We start from the raw sequence: 20513 nt of genomic DNA, 5'->3' as shown, positions 1-20513 counted from the left end.
GGGCCAGGAGCTGTTCCAGCAAGAAATTGGACGGGAACATGTCAGGATCCACCAGCACTTTGACTCTTCATCAGGGGAGCAGGGCCTGGTGAGCTACAAAGGCCTCATCCATGCACTCTGTATGCCTTCTCTACCTTGGCTCTCTCTTCCAGCAGAGAGCATGGCCTTGGTAAATATGGCTCACATTTGTTCAGAGCCAAAAAGTTTACAAAGTGCTCCAGAGTTTACCTAGGGTTTCATATCTCTTGCCATATTTAATGGTGATGGGCTATCTTCAGCCTGGTGACCCCTCCCTCACCACAGCCACCCCCACTTCCCACAATTCCTGGCTTAGGGAAGCCTGGTACATCTGACTTCAGTCTTCAGCCTCAAAAGATGGTGGTGGGGGGGGGGCGGTGAGACCATCTGTAGACTCCAGAGAGCTGCTAAGTCTGGAAGTCATGAGGGTCAAAGCCATTCAAGACGAACGGAACCAGGTGCCAGCTCTGAGTTAGCTGGGAATCAGCCACCCTCCCCAATCACCCTGATCCCAAAGCCGATGAGCCACCTGGGCACCCCTGAAAATGATCATGTCCATCAGAGCAGCAAGTGCCCAGGAAAGGAGGAGCCCAGGTGGAGGGCTTCTCCACCAGGAGTGTGGAGCAGGGGCAGGATCAGGGACGTGTGATGATTAAGTGCAGGCCTTGACCACTAGTTACTCCTATGAATAATGCATTGTTGTGCCTTGGCCTAAGTCAGCATCTTATTGTTATTAATAATACACGGCTGCAAAGAAGCTGAGGTTGGAATGGTGCGCTCTATTTTATTTGAGGATCTCAGAGCACTTAAGAGTTCCTCATGCTGATGACTCAACTCTAGCTCCCCAAGTCACAGGCTTCCTTACAGGCCAGGGCGCCTGGCCCGCCCTGACACCCTCCCACCTGGTGCTTGGAGCCATGAAAAAGCTTCAGGGGCTAGGAATCTTCCATCCTGAGATTCAGATTCTTGATTGGGTTTTGGCGGGGGAAAGGGTACACTTAATCTTTGCCAGCTCAAGGGCTCTCAGGGATAGACTAGAATGTGAAGCTCTTCCCAGGGATGTTTAGGAAGGAGGGAGAGAACTAGTGGAAATCCAGGTGGGGAGAAATGGTTGGAGAGAGACCACTGGGGATCTGAATCCAGTTCTGCCACCCACTGTGCCGCTGTGGGTGTGTGGCCTTAGGCAACTAACTCAACTCTCTGGTCCTGTCTCCTCGTTAGAACATGGGACTGAGATTCCGTCTGGGAGGTGCCATTCTACCATTTTCCGAGGTATCATTTGCACCGCTGAGAGCGCCGCCCTGGGATCTGTCCATGGTTCTGAAACAGGTGACAGGAGCGGTACCCCTGTCCTTGGTGCTGAAATCGTTTCCGTCCCGAGACCGCTCCTTCCTCCAGGCCGCTCTGTATTGCCCCTGACGAGCAGGATCCAAACGACTGGAGCTGTTTTTAGGACTGTTGTTAGGACCACTTTCCTCTACCAATTCCTCCCTGATCAGCCACGAGCTGAAGCCATGGCGGCGACGAGGCAACTTCGAGAGCTCCCTTTCCCCGGTGAGGTCCTCAGATGCTGAGGACCCAGTCAGCACTCCGACTCAGGACCAAAAAAGCCTCCCCGCTGATGTAAATGCCGCCTCCCATTCCCTCAAGTGGAGCCCGCCGAACTGCCTCCCGGCGGCTGGGTGAGGGTACTGCGCTTAGAGCAGAAACACAGAAGGTCCCCAGCGGTGGCGCGAGGCGGGTGGGGAAGGAGTGGCCTACGGTCCGCCGTCACCGCCCCCTCACCCATCCCGGGAAGATATGGCTCTCTGAGTTTGCAGCACTGCCCAATAACCTGCACGTTCCAAGCAGTCCGACCGCCCGGCGGCCGCCTTGAAATACCATGCTGCCTGTTTCACAGCGAAGACTCAACGCAGTGGTCAACCCGGGCCAAGCGAAAAAACTTCTTGCTCCCTCTAACACAACTTTTCCTCCCGCTGTAGGGTGAGCCCTACCAAAATGAACACAAGGGCTTGTAATAGGCCCCCCTGAGGGCAAAGGCTCCCTACCTCACATCCACCCAGATAAGAAACTTGCCCACAGCCCCTCTCTAGGAAAAAACGGGAGTCAGAGGAGAAAGCTAATTGCTGCCCACTCCTGTTCCCTACTCCACAGGTGGGGGTTCTTTGAAAAGCAGATCTGCTTAGTGCTTCTAGGAACTGCTTCATATTAGCCTCACTGGGTGTAGAAATTTCCCTCTTTTCCAAAACAAACATCAAAGCAAATAAAACCACCTGAAGACAATGCCCCAAATCACTGCCTCTCTGGATCCAGGTAGGGAGTAAAGATAACAATCTTTACAGTAGATACAAATAATAAAATTTATTGAGCACTTACTCTAGGCCAAGAACTGCTAAGAGCTCTGCAAACATTTTCTCATTGAAAACTACAACCCCTCCCCCCCCCCGGAAGAAGCATGATGGTCAGCATTCTACAGATGAGGAAAGGGGGGTCCAGAGAGGTGAGGTGACCACTCAGGGTGGTGCAGTCGGTATGTGTTGAGACTGGCTCTGGAAACCACATCTGTCTGCCGTTCATCTTGCAGCTCAGCAGGATCCACCTCCCCATCCTTCCCTGTTCTGGAAGCCTCCTTGCCCCACCCCTCCACATCCTCACATCTCATCTGAGAGCACATTGGAGGAACACAGTAACACCTCACACTCCCACAGCACTTACAGCCTGCAAAGTGATTTCAGAGCCATTGTCCGAATTAACCCTCATGATACCGAGGCATTCTTCCGATTTGACAGGAGAGAAACCTAAGGCACAAAGAAATTAAGTGGCTTGCCCCAAGTCACACAGTGAGTAGTGGAACCAAAACTCAGATGAAGACGGTGGTACTCCCAGCCCAGTGCCCTCTCCGTACTTCCATAAGGTTGGGGTCCTGGGGTTAAGCCAGGGAGGGGGTCCAGGGGCTTCCTAAGACCCTGACCTGGGCTGCTTCACTCCTCCTCGTCCCCAGGGGCCATCAGTTGGCTCAGCTCTACCTTGGAGTCTCAGAGTCTCATTCTAAATGAAATTTTTTTTTTCCAGGCAATTACTTCCTACTAATTAGGAGGCAAGGCTGCCAGTCCCTGGGCCCTGGGCTGACCCCCTTTCTCAACTCACACGGGCGGGGGGTTGCTGAGGTATTGAATAGCAGTGCCAGCCACAGAAACTGCCTGGCTCGGCCCCATCAGCCCCATCATCTGAAGGAGGCAGGGAAACTCCGAGGGCAGGGGAACCGGTGGAGGAATAAGGAGCACAGAGGAAGTGGAAGAATGGAGGTGGAGGTGGGGACACTGGGGGGTGGGGAGGGACTCTGAAGTGGGAGAGAGCCAGGGGACAAGGAACAAAGGAGCCTAGACATGCCCATGCAGAGTAAGAGAGAGACCTAGGCTCAGGAGCAGCAGGGGGAGCCAGGAAGATCCAGAGAAACAGGGACATTTGTTCCATGTTGTAGAAAGGAAAGAGAAGGAATCTCAGGAAGCAGAGAGACAGAGGAGGGGAAGAGATGAAGAGCTCTCCCATCTGTGGAGGGAGGGGACGGAAGAAGGCACCCTGGAAAGTGGTCAAAATTACTGAAGTGGAAGAGGCAGAAAGAGGGAGATACTGGGAGACTCCCAGAAGGGGAAGGAGAGAGGAAGGACAGGGAGGAAGGAGGAATTGCTGAAGGGAAGCCCTGGGGAGGAGGGGAGTGGCAGCTCCCAGGGCCCCAAGAAGGGCTCTCTCTAGTCGTCGTCCTTGAGCCTCCCCCAATGTCAGTGCCCAGCCAGTTGGGCCTGTATGCCCTCCTACGCAGCCACAGGTACGGGCCAGCATGATGGCAGGCCACCAGTCAGCTCAGGGCCCAGATGCTCCACTCACCCAGGGCAGCCAGCTGATCTCTCTTCGTCAGTCTGCCACCCGCCTCCAGTGGGCTGAGCCAGGGATCCTCCGGGGTCACACAGCAACATGACCAGGAGGCTCTGGGACTATGGGGGTCCAGCCTCTCTACTTGACAAAGGGAGGACCAAGGACCCAAGAGGAAATGGTGCTTGTCCAAGTTCCTATACCGAGTGGATGATGAGGCCAGATGTAGAGGGTGCAGGGTCAAAGTCCCACTGGTGGGTCCTGTTCCTTCCTGGGCAAAGCCAATAACAGGGGACCAAGACAGGTCTTGGTTGCTAGCAAGTCAGTCCCTGATCAATCTAAGGGAGGAAGGGCAGCCAGGGGCTAAAGGAGAAGCAAAGGAAGAGACTGTTTATGGAGCACTGGGTAGGAGGATTCTGCACGAGCTCTAACTGCCGCTAACATAATTGAGCATTTACTAGGCACAGTGTTCCAGCCACTTCAGACACTGCATGCACGATCTCATTTAGTCCTCAGGATAACCCCATAAAGTATGTATTACTGGAATTCCATTATAGGGAAGAAACTGAGACGCAGGAAAGTCAAGTCATTGGCCAAGTCCACAGGCTAAATTGGTGGCGTGTTTCTAATTCAGGCGACCGACCACTACCCCGAGGACCCATCCACCCGGCGTTATCTGAAGATGCTCAGATTCTCAAGTTCCCATGATCCCAGCCCAGCTCTGGCAGAATATAGGCCCCAGATGCCAGTGGGGTTACAGTCCTGTGTTGCAGGGCCTTCTTGTGGTCCAAAGTGGGGGCAGGATCATCAAGTGCTACATTTGAACAGGCGTCGTCTTAAGGCAGTGGAGCCAGGCTTCTAGTCCTGGCTCTGCCACTAACTCACTGTGGGACTTTGGGCAGGTCACTTGCCCTCTCTGGACTTGGTGCTCCCACCTGTGTCACTGAAGGTGCGAACCAGATGGGAAGAGCTAGTGTACCCATGATGCCAACGTGGCAACAGGCATGGTTCCAGCCAGTTCATATACAGCAAATCCTCAAGTCCTCCCAACAGCGCCCTGCAGTGGGTGCTATTATCACCTCCCCTTTACGGACGGGGAAATGAAGCAATGAAAGTTCAACTTGCCCAAGGTCACACAGCTACTCGATACATGGCAGAACCGGGATTTGAACCCCACTACTAAAAAAAAAAATTTTTTTTTAATTTTTATTTGCTAATTTTATAATCACCTCTACACCCAACATGGGGCTTGAACTCATGACCCCGAGCTCAAGAGCTGCATGCTCCACCGACTGAGCCCACCAGGCACCCCAGGAACCCCATTACTTTTGATCCAGAGCCCATGCTCTGGCTGCCATTCTGCATTATTTCCCTAATGAGTCTCTTAGGTGAAGTCTTCCCCTGCCCTTCGCAGGGGCACACATGCCATCACGTTTCCACATGGGAAGCACACATGACCAGCATGGGTCTGCGTGATAGACCTGCTCCTGAGCCTTCACCCAGTTTCTATCTGGAATAGCTGCACTCGCCGGGTGCTACGTCTCCGCAGGCTTTCTGGCACCCAGAGCAGGCCAACTCCAGCAGGTCCACATGCACGCACACACAGGTCCCCTTTTCTGGGCGCTGGCAGACTCGTGGGGGGCCCTGTGCCAAGCGTTAGCACACAGCCACGTGGCAGTGACGTGGGCCACCACACCCCTTCTCCTCTGCCCCCCTCTAGTGCCTGGGTGGCTCACACATCACACTGCACACCTGTCAGCACCCCCATCCACGCTGCCTTCCTCACGCCTCTCCCCTCACAGAAGCGAGCACCTTCTCCGGGAAGGAACCAAGCACACGCCCAGCCTGGCTCCCACGGCCTGAAGATGCCAGCCAACTCAGGGGTGGGGAGGGAGAAAGAGCCCTCGGCCGGAGGCTCTGAAGGGCCTGGGTTCCACGGCTCCCGTCTGACACTAAGCCCTCCCTTAGGTCTGAGGGTCCGAACTCTCGAGGCCCATAAGCGGGGTCAGATGGGGATCGCTGCCCATCACATCTGAGTAGGACCGTGGGGCTGTGAGGTTTCTCTGGCCAAGTTAGCACTGCACCCCCCCAGCACCCCATCCTGGTCTCTGCTCTCTCCTCCCCCTGCCCAAGCATCTCAGAGTTCTGGGTATTTTTAGGCCTCAGCTGACAGGCTGTGAAATCGCTTCCTTCGCACCTCCCCAACCAGGCGGGGGCTGGAGAGGGAGGAACGGGGCTGGGGGGGCCACACACAGCCGATTCATCAGGCTCCTCCAGGGCTGGCAGGTGCCAAGCAGGGAGTGAGGGGTTCCTCCCTTTCTCTTCAGAGCCTCCCCTTGACTGAGAGGAACCTTCCACTGAGCCTGCAGAGAGGGAGAGGAGTCAGGGTGGGAAGGAAGCTCCACCCCACTCCAGGGACCTGAGAACAAAGGCTTTAGGGGATGCCTCAAGCACTAAAGGAGGCACTGGGGACACCCTCCGGGTCCAGCTCTGCAGCCAATACCAATTCCCAGCACTCACTTCCAAGTGACGGGCCGAGAGACATGCTGGCTCGGATCCCAGTGGGGTTGGGGAGGCACCGAGCAGGAGAGCCTGGCGGTTAAGACCCAGGCTTTGGAGTCAGGCTGCCTTGCAATCTCATGACCCTGCTCTGAGGAGTGACCTGGTGAGACACTCCACCTCTCTGGGCCTCGGGCTCCTCACCTGTACAACAGTGGGGGCGATCTCTCCCTCACAGGGCTGCCGTGAAGATGATAAGAAATGCCGAATGTGAAGGACAAGGTGATCTGTGGACCTGCCAGGCCCTGCTAGGAGATTCTCCCCTGCCACCTTCCCTGACCTGCCTGTTCCCTCCTTACTGCTCCTTCTCTGGGCTGCCTTCCTCACCCTGATCCCTGAGGCAGGGGCCGACGGTTCAGCCTGGCATTATGCTCTTTTAGTGCCTATCTGACCCAAATCCCCAGGGGAACGAATCCCCAGTTCAGGTGGGCGGGCAAGGTAGACCATCCCGGCCTCCCTGCTTCCTGCACACATCCACATCACGTGTGCACATGGACCCAAAAACCAACATGTCTGTGTGCTGCCGGCACCTGGGGGTGAGGGCGTTTGCCCTGGGACGAGCCCCCAGGGAAGTGGGAAGACGTACCCAAGCCTTGCTGGGAATGGGCCCCTGTGCCAGGGGCCGTGGGCATGGAAAGGGAGGGGCCTGCCCAGTTGCCGTGGAGACAGGTTGGCTCTGGTGGGGCTCTGGAGCTCCCGGCTGGCAGCTGGAGTGTGAGCTGTGTGGCTCCCCCAGGGCCTGGCCCTGATACCCATGGTGTGGGGTGGGGTGCTGATTCAATCCCCAGGGGCATGGATTTGTGTCCACTGGGCCCTGGACCTGCCCACCTGGGCGCTGTATCCTTCTCTAGAAGGCTGTCTCTGATACCCCATGTCCCTAGGTAAGCCCCCGGGGTGTGCCCATGCATACCTATCTTCACCTGGTGCCCCCCTGACAGCCCATTACCTGCCACAAGCTTTCCGAGGGCAGGGTCCCCGTCCAGCTGAAAGCTGCAGACGTCCTGGTGTGGTGTCTCGGACTCAGCCCTGTGCAGGGGAGAGACCCAGGAGGGGCTGGGCAAAGGTGGGGACAGATGAATTAACCTGGGACTCCAGCTCCATGTACCTGCCTGCCTTCAGGCTTCCTACCCTCCACACTGCTGCAGAGTTCAAGTTCTTTACAGTATAGAGATGGGCTTGAAAGTCATCCATGGCTCTTCATGGTCCTCGTTAAAAAAAGAAAAAATCCAGTTTTCCTGTTTCTGAATGCCAAGACCTTCATAATCTGGCCCAGCCCACCTTTCCCAAGGCTCACCTCCTGCTACTGCCCCCCAAAGGCCTCTCTTCTAGCCCCATTCAAGCCCCCATGGAACGAGACCCTGCTTCTGGGCCATGGCACATGCTGTCCCCATGGCACCAAATGCCTCACCCCTGCCGGTCATGTGGCAAGCTCTTATTCTTCCTTCAAAACCCAAGGCCCTCCAAGCTCATGCTCTTGGGTCTGCTGGTGTTTGCTGGAAGCCCCAGCTGACTTCTAACTGCAAGTTTCCCCTTCCCAGGTTGGTCGGAGGATGGAAGAGCTAACGTATGTCATGTGCTTAGAACAGCACCTGGCACGTAGGAATTATTCAACACGTGTTTGCTGTTCTGAAGGTAACCGACTGACACCGCCTCAGGGAAGCCCTCCCCGACTCCTCCTCCACCACAGCTGAAGCAGGCATGTCCTCCTTGGAGCTTCCGGAACCCTCATGCCAGACATCAATCACTTGGTGCAGGATAAGGTTGATAACAGCCGTCATTGGCTGAGTGTTTACTATGTGCTGGGCTCTCTGCTAAAGATGTTTCCCGCCTTACCTCGCCTCATCCTCCAACCCTGTGAAATAAGAACCATCATCAGACCCATTTAACAGAGAAAGAAACCGAAGCCAGAAGAGAGGAGTGACTTGCTCCAGGGACAAAGCAGCAAGTATCTCTGCCAAGGTTCAAACAGATGGCTAGCTGTTGGACCCCAGAGACCTAGCTAAAAGCAAGCCACCCCCTGCGGCACATACATGACGTGCTTAGCACATCCTGAGTGCTCCCCAAGCAAGAACCTGCTATTATTATGGTGCTCCTGTTATCAAGGGAGGGAACAGGGTGGGTCGGGTGACCTGAGAAGGGCTTCCTGAGGCTGGACCCCCTACAGAGCGTGAAACCCCCATTCCTGGAGAAAGGGAGTGAGGGCTGGGAGGTTTGCCAGGCCCTGCGTGCCTCCTGACCATCCTGCCCCCTGCCCCTGGCAGCCTGAGGGGTACTGGAGTGGGCAAATGCGCCAGGGGGCTGGAGCGGGCCCAGGCTGAGCAAGGGGGAGAAGGCCTGCCGTGTGCTGGCTGAGCTGGCCACCGACCGCTCTCTGGCCCCACTGACACCCCCCGTGGTAATGAGACGGATCCAATTTGTACCCAGGGCCCCACCGGGAGCAGCTGCCGCCGCAGGGTTGGAAGTAATTTAATTGGACACATTAGCCACAGAGTTCTCCTCTCTGCTCCCCTCATGCAGGGCCTCACGTGGGCACCCCTTGTGGCTGCCCACACCCCACACTGCCCCAGCCCGGCTGGGGGCAGGGTACACCCTTCACCAGCCAGCACCGTGGGACCCCCACCTACTAGGGCTGACCCGCCTCCACCCCCCCGCCACCGCCCCGGGCCTGGCAGCCCTGCTCTCTCATTCCTGGGGCTCCTGAGGGCTCTAGAACCAGAGAGCTGGCTGGGCTCTGCAGGCGCCAAGTTCTCTCCTTTCTCGGATGCTAGTAGCAACTATAGGCGCCCCCTGGGGCTGGGGCTCAGACCTCTGCCTCCTGTCTCCTCTGATGGGCACAACGGGTCTCCCCCTTCCCCCGCCCAGCCTGCCGAGAGCCCCCAGCTTCTTGCACTCTGAGAAGGACATCAAAGGAGCAGGACCACTACCAAGATGGGGGTGGGGGCGGCCCTCCTCTCAGGGCTCTGGGGGAGGGCTGTGTGCACACGCACAGAATCAGACATAGTACGCACACACAAACACACACACACGCTGACAGACACACATGCTGTCTTGGAAATGCCCGGATCTGTACACACCAAAGCTCCCACAGCCTCCCATCCACACCTGTGCACGCTGCGCACACAGCCAGGTGAGGACCTCCCTGCCCCGGCAGATGGAAGCCTCAAGAGGCAGCCGGCTGGCAGGTGGGAGGGTGTGGCAGGGGGCAGGCAGGGCCCCTGGGGGGCATCGGCCCGCCAGGCTGGGGATTGGGCCAGGGGAGGCGCCCTCCCCGCTGCTTCTCATCACAGCTCCCCGCGCACCTCCTGCACCTAACTACAAATACACTCATTAGCTGCTGTTTACGGCCGGCACTCAGACGGAGCGAGCGAGCGAGCAAGCGAGCGCGGCTATGACCGAGTTCAGCCGGCACCAGAACTCGCACACACGAGCTTTCCCCCTCGGGCCCTGCCCTCCCTCTGCCCCAGGGCCCGTGGCCCGGCCGGTTCAATGACAAGACATCCGTTCGCCAAACACCACGGCTCCTGATACAAGTCAGCTCCCGACCCAGCCCCCTGCCCACAGGAGACACACCTCTTCCAACAGGGCCCTCCAGGTGGAAGCTACAGAGCCCCCCAGAGCAGGCCCGACGTGCCGGCCCACCTCCCAAACCAGCTGGGTCCGGAATTCCAGGCGCAGGCTCTGGGCACCGTCCAGCCCCTTCCACAGGTCCCATGCTGTCTTCTGCCAACTCCGTTCCAGCCCTTGGGGAATGCTGCTGGGTGAGACCAAAGCCCTGCCCTCCAGACGCAAATTGGACAGGACCCAGCCAGGCTGCCCCTACTGCCTGGAAGGTCAGGCACTTCCATATCCACGGAACTGGCACAACCCTCCTGGCACCACCGGCTGGGGTTCCCTTTGCAAGGCAGGCGGGCACCCGGGCTGGGCCTGGCACCGGCTGGCTCCGGCACCTGGCCAGACCAGTGACCGCCACAACAGAGGGAGCTGACCTCACCAGCCTCACGTGCCACCTGCCGGGCACTGCCCACGGAGCAGGGAGCCGGATCCACGCAGAGCTGCCCGTGCACCCCCGGGGAGCAATGGGACCTCTGAGGGGACTGTCCTAGTGATGCCCCTTCCAGCCAAGCGTCCCTGGCTCAGGACTCAGCCTCCCGCTGCCCTCCCCCCAAGAGGCCCCCCCCCCACTGCTCCTATCCCTGCGTTCACAGCCTGGCTCCCCTGGGGGAAGCAGTTATTGAAAACGGTCCATCAGATTCAATAAGGATTCAAAGTCCCTCAGAGAATAGAGGGTGGGCGGGGAGTGGGGGTGGGAGGAAAGGAGGGGTGCCAGAGGGAAGGAGCCACCCACTCCTCCCCTGCCTTTCCCTCAAGGCCTCCTGCAACAGCTGGGCTGGCAGGGGGTGGTGAGAGGGGGCAGCCCTTCGCTGCTAGGCTATGTTGCCTTCAGGGCCCCTTGGGCCTGAGCTTGGGGTCAGTCAGGGGCAGGGCTCGCTCTAGCCTCTCTTCCCCCACCAGGAGGGGCTTTGAGGCTATCTCCCTCCCCACTGGCCCCCAGTTCTCAAGTACCCAGCCCGCTGGTCAAGCTGTTCTCACAAAGCCACCTAAGAGCATGCGTGACCCAAGGCCTAGGAGGGTCGTGTCTCCACAGTCACATGCAGCTTGGGGGCACCGGCTACCCTGGCCCAAGCCCACAGAAGCCATCCCTCTCACCCAGGGTTTCAGACCCACCCAGCCCCAGCCCCCACCCCTCTTGGCCATGGCCTGTTGGGAGACCGTGGGCTCTTCAGCCCTAGACCTGGATCCAAGCCCGAGATGAAAGGGAGGTCTGGGCCTGTGCAGGTGGGGCTTGGGGGGTTGGGGCGTAGATGGGGGTCGGGGGAGGAGTTTGACAGTGAACCAACCGGTCAGACAAAGTCAGGTCTCATTGGACGTTCCCATACCCCAGCCCTCCTCCCTAATCCTGGTGGCCCTTTCAGCCATACCCCTTAACTCCTGCCCTACACACCACCCAATGGCCTCTGTTCTTAACTTGTGCCCAGCAGGTAGAGGGTTGGCCTGGACAACCTCATGGATCCCTCTGCCTTGAGAGAGGAGATCCGCTGTGCCAAGGCCCCCTGCCCCATGCAGTGTGTCCCCTGTGCTCCTGAGAATGGCCTTTCTGGAAGAGTTGCTGGTAGAGGGTAGAGCCCACTAACAGGTGGGACAGACAACACTTCAAGCACTGCTACCCCCAGGGACAACCTCACAGAGGGCTGGGGGCAAGGCAGGCAGCCTCAGGACCTGACCTCTCTCCCAGCTCTGCTGCACTGGCCCAGACTTTCCCTCTCTGGCCTTGTTCGCTCGCTCCCTGCAAGGTCACCTCTCCTTCCCTTCCTCCCTCCCTGAAACTGCCTTGCCTGCCCACTGCAACGCTGACCCCTGCAGGCCTGCTGAGGCCCTGCCCGGCCTGGGGCCTGGGTCGAAGGGACACAGGGAGGCCTGGCCAGGGCAGCTTCAGGATGAACACAGGAGGAGGGTTGAGGGCAGGGAGAGGGCCGCCTGCCTCAGGGAGGGGACAGAGAGGAAGTTGCAGGCATGGCAGCTTGGGGGAGGCTGGACAGAGTCTGGAGCAGAAGCCAAGGGGGGGGTGTATGGGAGGGGGGCTGGTCTTCGTTCTTCACTGGGCTCTGGCTTTTTCCCACAGTCCCTTGCTTAAGCTGAGCTAGATCCCAGAAGGGGCCAGGGGCCCAGGTGGGTAGGGAACTGTGGACAGGGTCTTAGCCAGCAGGCTGAACCCTGTGGAGACCAGGGTGAGTGGGCTGAGGGAAGGAGTACGTCAGGGACACTCTGGAACCGGCCTGGAACGCGGGAGAGCAGAGCACAGGAGAGGGAAAACTGTAAAAAAACCGATTGGGCCACAGGTGTTCCCTGGGAGCGGGATGAGGAGATCAGAACAGACAAGGCACCGGCCCCTGGGGGACCAGAAGGGGGGGCCTGAATCACACAGGCATCAGTTTGCATATCTCACTCCTACCAGGTGCCAGCCAAAGGGGAGGTGGGGGACAGAAATGGGGGGCACATAGCCCTGCCTGGGGGAGCAGAGTCTAGGGGGCCTGAGGGGAGCTGGGGTTGGAAGGAATGCCTAGTCTGGCCTGGAGCTGTAGGGATTCTAGGAGGTGGGCGGGGATGCCAGGGGGCTGGGGTACAGAGGCCAGATTGATGATTCTGGACCCTCAGAGAGCCCCGGAGGACCCAGGATCAAAAGCAGACTCTGCCCTCTCCAGCCTATTTCTGACCCCATCCAGTCCAGGGGCCACACCAGAGGGAAGTGAACCCCAGGCCCAGTCTGTTCCGGGTCGGGTTGGTCAGTGCTGCCCTGCCCCTGCCCCTGCCCCTGCCCCTGGCACTGGTGGGCCCTGCAACCGCAACTGGGCAAGACAGGTTTCCACCCCATAGGGAGGCCTGTTGGGGAGGAGGGCGGAAGAGGGAGACGCCCCATAGGGGCTGCCAGGATGCCAGGGGCAGCACTGGGTTGCAGGCCCTTTGCCCAGAAGATGCCAAGCATGTCAAGTTGGCCTCCATGGAGAGGGCAGAGGTGCTCCGAGGAGCAGTGATGTCATGGTGCCCAGGCGTGGGAGGAAAGCGGGGGGGAGGGAGAGGGGATGAGGGCAGGGACCCAGGCCATTGGGCTAAGAGGAAAGGGAGGCTGTCAGCCTGGCAGGGCAGGGGTAAAGGGAGTGTCCTCACTGCATCTCCCCTTCCTTCCAACCTCATACCCGAGAGCTGGCCTCTGAACTAAGCGCTTGGTTTCTGAGAGGGTGATCCCGGCCAGAGACTGCCTCTGCCCTGGGTCCGAGCGCTGGCAGGTGGCAGCCTCGTGAGGGAAGGTGCCAGGGTTGGTGACTTGGGTTCAGGCAGAGGAAGGGAGGGGTCTCCAAGAGCCATGTCCCTTCAGCCATCACCTAGAGGACATTCATGGATGGGCAAGAGGTTCCGGAGAGGGAGACCGAGTCTCTCTCACCCTTATCCCCAAGCGCTGAGTGAGTGCAGTGCCTGGCACCAGTAGGTCCTCCTCAGTGGACTCAGAAGGCGGTGATGATTTGATGGGGGTGAGGGTCCGGCTCCTCAGGAGGCAGGGACAGGCTGAGGCTGCCCCTAGAGGGAGAACAAATGTGGGGCTGGGACAAGAGTGGACAAAGCTGGTGTCCCCTGGACTGCCCTCAAAATCCTTGGGGGCTCAAGGTCCCTTCTGCAGAGGGCCTTAGAGCTGTCCCTTCCTGGAGCACCCCCAACCCTGGGAGGTCAGCAGCAGTAAGCCTGGAGGCCCTTCATTTGGGAGCAAGTTCTCAGCCTGGGGTACCTTGTTTTAGCATCAGAGAGAAAACCAGAAGCAGAGACCCCGCTGCCAGAGCTGGCAGACTGGGGGGTGCTGGGTCTGGGGTGGGGTACCCCAGGTGGGAGCTGAGACAGCCTGAGCAGGAGCTGCAGGGGACCTGCCTACAGGTGGGCACTGTGTGAGGAGGTGTCAGGAGCCAAGGAGGAAATGGCAGAGCAATTTCCAGAGGAAGGAGGAAAGATTCCTCGCCAGGGCTTGGAGGATAGCAAGCAGACAGTGGGCTCCCAGGCCACTCCCCGGCTCCCTCGGGAGAGATGCAAAGGAGCCGGCCCCTCCCCCTCCCTCCCCCGACAGGACTGGAGTGAGTTTGGGGATCTTTGCTCTCCCCCTACCCAAACCCAGGAGCACATTCCCCTGGCACCCCCATTCTCACCAATCTCTGCTCTCTTTCCCTTCAGGTACTCCCCCCCCCCCCCCCCCCCGCCAACCCCGCGTCAACGCTCCTGCCGTTCCCCACCCTCCCTCCCTCTCCGGAGGCCCCCTCCCCTGCTGCTGCACCAGATTCCCACTTGCCCCTTGGCACCCTCTCAATTCACAGTTGGCACCGCCGATGTCACTCTGCTCCCCGGTGCCCACAACCTTGGCCCAAAGCTGCCTGGGATCCTTGCCCTGGGGTCCCGCAGCGCTGGCACCCGTGGGCACCGGTGCTGGGGACCCGGGGGTGCCTCTGAGGGCACTGCCCGGTTCCCGCGGGGACAGTGGCTCCTCGCTCCGCCACACACGTTGTCCTTGGGCTGCTGGGGGAGGGGGGGAGGAGGTCCTTGTGGGGACACTGCGAAGCCGGCGCCGGGCATCAAGCCTGGCAGCGCCCGGACTGCGGGGGCCGGGGTCCGAGCCGCTGCCCCTCAAGCCCGCGCCCCCGGTGCTGGGATGACCCCGGGGCGGGGTTGGGGGGGGGGAGTCTGTGCGGCTCCTGTGGACAGCAGCCCCGGGCTGGGGCTCCGAGACGGCGCCGGTCCTGCCTGCCGGTGCGGGGCGCCCCAGCCCGCGCGGGGCCGCGCTTACCTGGGCTGGCCGCCTCCGGGTCCCGGTACATGGTCCCCTAGTCGCCGGCTCCCTCCGGGCTCCTCAGAGCCGCCCGCAGCCGCGCGCTGCTCCGCCGCCGCTGCAGGGCATGGGGCCGGGCGACCCCCGGGGGCGGGTCCGAGGGCGGGGGCCGCGCGGGCTGCACCGAGCCGCGGAGCCGGGGAGCGGGGGCCGCCCGCCAGCCCTCCCGCCCGCCCGCCGAGCACGCTGCCGCTGCCGCTGCCGCCGAGCCGCGCCGAGCCTCCTCCCTCTGGCCTGCGCGCCGCGTGTGCGCGCCGGAGCGTGTGTGAGTGTGTACGAGACCGTGTATGTGTGTGTGTGTGTGTGTGTGTGTGTGTGTGTGTGTGAGCGCGCCCGGGGCACCGCCGGCGCCGCCCGCCCGCTGCCACTGCCACCGCGGCTGCCTGCGCCCGCTGCTGCCCGCTGCCGGCCGCGCGCCTCACTGCAGCCCTGCGCCCGCCGCCGCCCGGAGCCGCCCCGAGGGCACCAACGCCGCCCCGCGCGCCCCGCCCGCAGCCCCCGCGGGGAGGGCACGGAGCCCTCGGGTGGGCCCTGCGAGCTTGCGGGTCCTGCCGCACGGCGCGACCAGCCCGGCCGGGGCGCCTCTGATGGCAGCGGCTTCGAACCGGGCGGGGCTGGGTGGCTGGCCACCTCCTCCGAGGTGCCCTTTGACTCCGTTCCAAGAAGCGTGGAAAGCCACTCCGGGTTTTCCGCCTAATGGCGGCTGGAGGGCGTCAGCTCGGGACTCGACACCGCGGCGGTCCCGGGAAGTCGGGCTGGTGTGTGCAAAAACCAGGAGTGGATGTTTTGTCAGCGCTGAGCCTGGGTCCGTCTACTCTGGCCATCTCCCCGAATTTGAACACAGCTGCCGCAGAAAGGACCAGGATCGCCACCCTCAGTGGGGGACGAGGCCTAGCGACCCTCTTCACTTAACCCAGCCGCAGACCTTTCGGCCTCTGTTCCTCCCTCTCCTGCATCGCTCCTCCACTCCACCCCCCTTTCCTTTCCTTGACCCCAGCACTTCAGTGGGTAAGAAAGAAATCCCTCCTTCTTCCAACCCTGGGGCTCCCTTGGCTCTCTCAGCGCCTCTGGCAGGTCCGCACAGCCCAAATCAGGTGAACCCTAGAATTGGAAATGTTTGATTCTGGGGCAGGGAGGAGAAATTCTCCCCCCAATTTTCAAAGCCTGGAACTGAATGAACTCTTGGTGGTTTGAGGTACGGAGACCTCCCAGCACACACCTACATACCTAGTCCACTACACCACCACCTCCCTCTACACACACATACACCGGCACACAAACACAAGAGATACGAACACTGCGGCAGTACTCCTGCTCCGCAAGGGGCCTGCCCCTACCCTAAACTGAAAGGGGTAGGCAGGAGGGCAAAACTCCTAGCCCCGCTGCAGCATCCTGCCCTCCCCTCCACTGAGAATGAAGTTGGAAGGTGAGCCAGGCTTTGTAAAATCAAGGATTCCTAATCCCACCCGGAGAAACCCACTTAACTGACTGTACGGCACAGCTCACACCCAACCACACCTCCATCTTCCCCCAACACGGGAGGCAGCCAGCACCCACAGCCTCTGTCTCAAGTCTCCCCCAATACTCACTCACACACACACCCCATACTCTTGAACTTGCATGGAGCCTATTACATGCGCGTGCACACACACACACACACACACACACTCGTGCGCAGGCACACACTCACCTCCACCCACGGCTTTTCGGTTGAGAAACAGATAAGGAAATTCCCCCAAGCAAACCACCATAAAGAGTGTTCCGGTGGAGAACAGATTTCCTTGGATTGAACGTTCTAATTAAAAATGGAAGGAAGAAAAAAAAAAAAAAGGCAGTCATAGATTTCAGCCCATAATTAGTCCCTGGCCAGAAATCTCAGCCCTCACCCCTTGGTGAAAGGCTATTATGTTTTGTATACCCTGCAGACATCCCCACCCATATGCAGCCAAGAATCTAGGATATATCCATATACCGTTTTTTGGCAAACCCCAGGAAGCCAAGCCAAAAGGCTGGGACTCCAGGGTCTCCAATCTTGACTTCTTCCTGCTCCCATCCCCAGTTCCCTCTCTCAGTGCCCAGCTAGTAAAGACCAAATAGTCCGCCCCTTCCCACCCCTACCTCATGTCATCAGTGGGCTCCACACAGAAAGGTTCCCTGCTCAGGAATCTCCCCATCTATCAACCTGAGAGTCCAGATTGGGACAGCAGAATTCATCATGGCAACTCAACAGATCTTTATAAGCATTTAGAATCATGGAGTTTTTAGAGTTGGTGGGGAGAGGACCTCTGAGAGGCCACCACTGGGGTGACAGATGGTGAAGACAAGGCCTCTATAGGGGGAAAGAACTGGCCAGGGAGCTCCCAGAGCTAGCAGCACAGGGAGCTGGCAAGAGAATCGGGAGGAGACCCTTGGTCCTGGCTCCAGCCTTTTGCCAACCACTATGAGATTCATGAGCAAACTCAGTGCTCTCCCCCATCTGAGAGCTTACAGCCTGTCCCTTTCAAACATAAAAATCCCAAACTCACTCACTCCCAGGAGGCAGTAGACAGTCATTGTTCCAGAACGTCAGAGATGGACAGTCCCTCAGACATACTAGATAAATCCCATGAGATGTTGCTGTGGAGACCGAGGCTCTGGGGCATTGGGAACCTCAGTGGGTTTTACTTCCTGCCTGCATCGACACAGGAAAAGGTTTGAAGACACCCTTTCTCTGGGTCTCATTCACTTCAGTCTAGGGGATGCAGAATCATTGGGAAGAGAAAAGAATACAGATTTACGTGGCCCTGCCATTCATAGCTGTGTGACCCCAGGCAGATCACTTGACACTCCTGGGCCTCGGTCCTCATCCACACCATGGAGATAAAAATACCACCTGTTGACTATTATAAAGAGTAAGCGAGATGATACCAGTAAGGCACTTAAAATGATACTTGGAACATAGAACTTATTCCCGATGGATCTCGAACCTACTCCTCGTTACCATGTTTTGCCTCTCAAGGAAGCTCTTCTAGACGTCTGACCTCGAACCATTCAGCTACATTTGAAGGCTACTCTCTCCTGGGGGAGCATCGACAAGAGCCAAGCCCACTGTGAGTCCCTGTCTTCTGAGCACTCACGGAGGACTGGGCGCAGGCAGGAAATGAAGTGTGCGGGAAGTGAGCAGGTCCTCTGAGAAAAGAGATCAGAGGGTGGGAATAACCCTAGTTCTGACTACAGGTCGTGGCCCTCTAAGGTGAGGGCCTGGGCCTTTGGCGCTCTGACCCTCCCCTTCCCATCCTCCCCCCCCCAACCCCCCTCCACCCCGTAGAGGGGGGCCCAGAGAAAGCTTCTCATTCTGTGACACTGCCAGCTTCTTTGTCCTGGGTTCCGTGATGTGGCAGGAAATGCTGGTAGCACCTGGCTCCCCAAGGAATGCCCCACTGAATACTGTGGGCCCCTCAGGCCTATTTCCGATCTGGTGTGGTCATCAGGGCCCAGGTGTCCTGGGTCGGCTTCTGGAGGAACAGAGGAGGGAGAGACGGACGTTCTGTCCCTCTGGAGCAGAGAGACCAGGCCCGCACTCTCCTAAACAGGGCCCCTGAGGCTGCCGGGCTCTGTTGCTAGGCCACGGCTGGAGGCAGGGCTCCTGGGTTCCCCTCAGCCTCTACCTGGCATGGTCTCCAATGCTGCTGTCTCCCCACAGCTCCTGTACCCCCTACCCTGCCCCCCTCACCACGGGCTGAATTATTAATAAAAATGATGAAGAAGCTGTTTGTGCAGCTAACAAGACAGAGCAAACACACCTCTCTCCTTATCACCATCCGTGTGGTGAGAGGCTCAGGCTGAGCATTTGCTGGATCCAGGAGGGACAGGCGGAGACCAGCCGGAAGACAGCTGTGAAGGGCAACAGCAGGTAGAAGCATAACATGAACACCTCCCCAGGAAGGACAGAACAACGAAGTTCTAGAAGGCAGCTCTGGCCATTCCTATGCGCACCTCGTCCCAATGGAGACTGAGTCAATGCTTGCAGATCAATCACCTCTTGTCCCCAGACCCAGGGACCACTGAATCTCAGAGGCTTACCCAAGGCCTCGGCATGCGTGTCACACTTCTGCTGACCCCCACTTTGAAGACCTGATACTAAAGAGGCATCCAGCATCCAGGGAAGAATCCTAGACTTAAACTCTGGTCTTGCCTCTGCCACCATCTAGCTGTTTGGCTTTGGCCAGTGACTTGACATCTCTGGGACTCAGTTTTCTCATCCATAAAATAGGACTGTAATGGCACCACGTGGGGATGGAGAATATACTGGGGAGATAGCAAGGCAAGGGCTGGGTCTCTTTCTTGGCTCCCTTGCACCAAGGCACCTGACACCTCCCGGGCACCAAGGTCTCTGCCCCAAGCTGACCTTCCATGGCCCTGGGTCCCCATTCTGTATCCTCAGGTCATGCTTCAGGGCCAGAAGCCCCTTCTGCACTCCCAACCCCACTCACATGCTTTCTCCCTGAAACCTCCTCTCTCTCTGTTGTCACCCTGCCACCCACTCCTCCCTCATGTGCTTGGCTCAGCCCCTCAAACTCCAAAAGATGAAAGCTGGTGCCCCTTCTCCTTGCCAGCTGCTGTGTGGGATAGCCCCAGCCTCAGTCAGATTCTTGGCCTTAGGCCTCTGTTTTCAGATACCCCCTACCTCTCAGTCTTGGGCAGTTCTGGGACCCTGACATAGGTTGAGAGCCATGGGATCCAGTGAGATGCCCTTATCAGGATGTACTGTAGAAGCACCTTGGCTTGCCAATTACAAGCTGAGTGACCTGGGGTAAATCGCTCGATTCTTCTGAGCCTTAGTTTACCAGTCTATACTACAAGGATATTGGTTTTTAATCTCGATTCCGCCTTGATTCGCCTTTGGGAATCTAATGAACTCCATGGACCTCCCCCTCCCTAGAAAAATTCATATTCAAATATAGACACAATATTTTGCCCATAATTGGGTGGGAGGGGGTCCTACAGGTTTTAGATTAAAATCCCTGGTTCAGAGGCCTACAAGGTTGCTTCCAACTCTGACAGTCTGTGCCCAGTTTTCCGCCCTACCACCTCCCCTCAGGGATTCTTGGGATCAGGTAGGGGTGGGCTGGCGGTCTAACCCCACCATTTCTCCCTCCCGCTCAGCGGCCACCTCCCCCAGCGCTTGCTGTGGTTGGCGCCAGCTTGCCTGCAGCTCAGACCAGCGTTTCAGTACCTTTTGGAGGCTACCGAACAGGCTTCACCTGCCTTTCAAGGTATTTAAGGGTTCTTTGACCAGATGCTTTTTGATCCTCCGCTGATGGGAACCAAGCAGAGGCTCTTTCACCAACGGCCCCCTTCCCCCCATATATTAGTGACTAAGAGCTCTTTTGATATTGCAGAAGCCTTCCGTGGTTTGTTCAAAGCCCTGGCCCTTGTGGCCACCTCCTCCAGAGACCCAAGCCGGTCAGCTTCAGCCGCCACCACCCACCCCCAGCGGTGGCCTAGTTAATAGGGGCCTCCCAGGGCTAGACGGCTCCGGCCTGGAACTGTGAGACCCCAGACCTAAGCCCAGCTGGTAGAGGGGCTGCTTCAGTAAAGCCCCGCTCCTCCCAGGGAGCCCCCGCCTCGGTCCGGGTAAGATGGGGTCAGAGTAAGTGTCCCCCCA

General features: G+C 58.7%; 1 protein-coding gene across 1 annotated transcript in view; it reads right to left on the bottom strand.

The window, feature by feature from the left end:
* Window positions 1–17419, bottom strand: part of SYT7 (synaptotagmin 7) — a 60639-nt gene extending 43220 nt beyond the window's left edge. Inside the window, 4 exon segments of the mRNA XM_088017468.1 lie at window positions 14825–15296; window positions 15298–15352; window positions 15354–15621; window positions 17392–17419. Of these exon segments, the coding sequence (XP_087873594.1) occupies window positions 14825–15296; window positions 15298–15352; window positions 15354–15621; window positions 17392–17419 (823 nt within the window).
* Between the last annotated feature and the right edge of the window lie 3094 nt (window positions 17420–20513).

Source organism: Eumetopias jubatus, unplaced genomic scaffold (assembly GCF_037043125.1).
Source record: "Eumetopias jubatus isolate StellerSeaLion01/CBP00866 unplaced genomic scaffold, mEumJub1_p1.0 scaffold_13, whole genome shotgun sequence".
NCBI lineage: Eukaryota > Metazoa > Chordata > Mammalia > Carnivora > Otariidae > Eumetopias > Eumetopias jubatus.
This window is presented reverse-complemented; position numbering and strand designations above follow the sequence as displayed.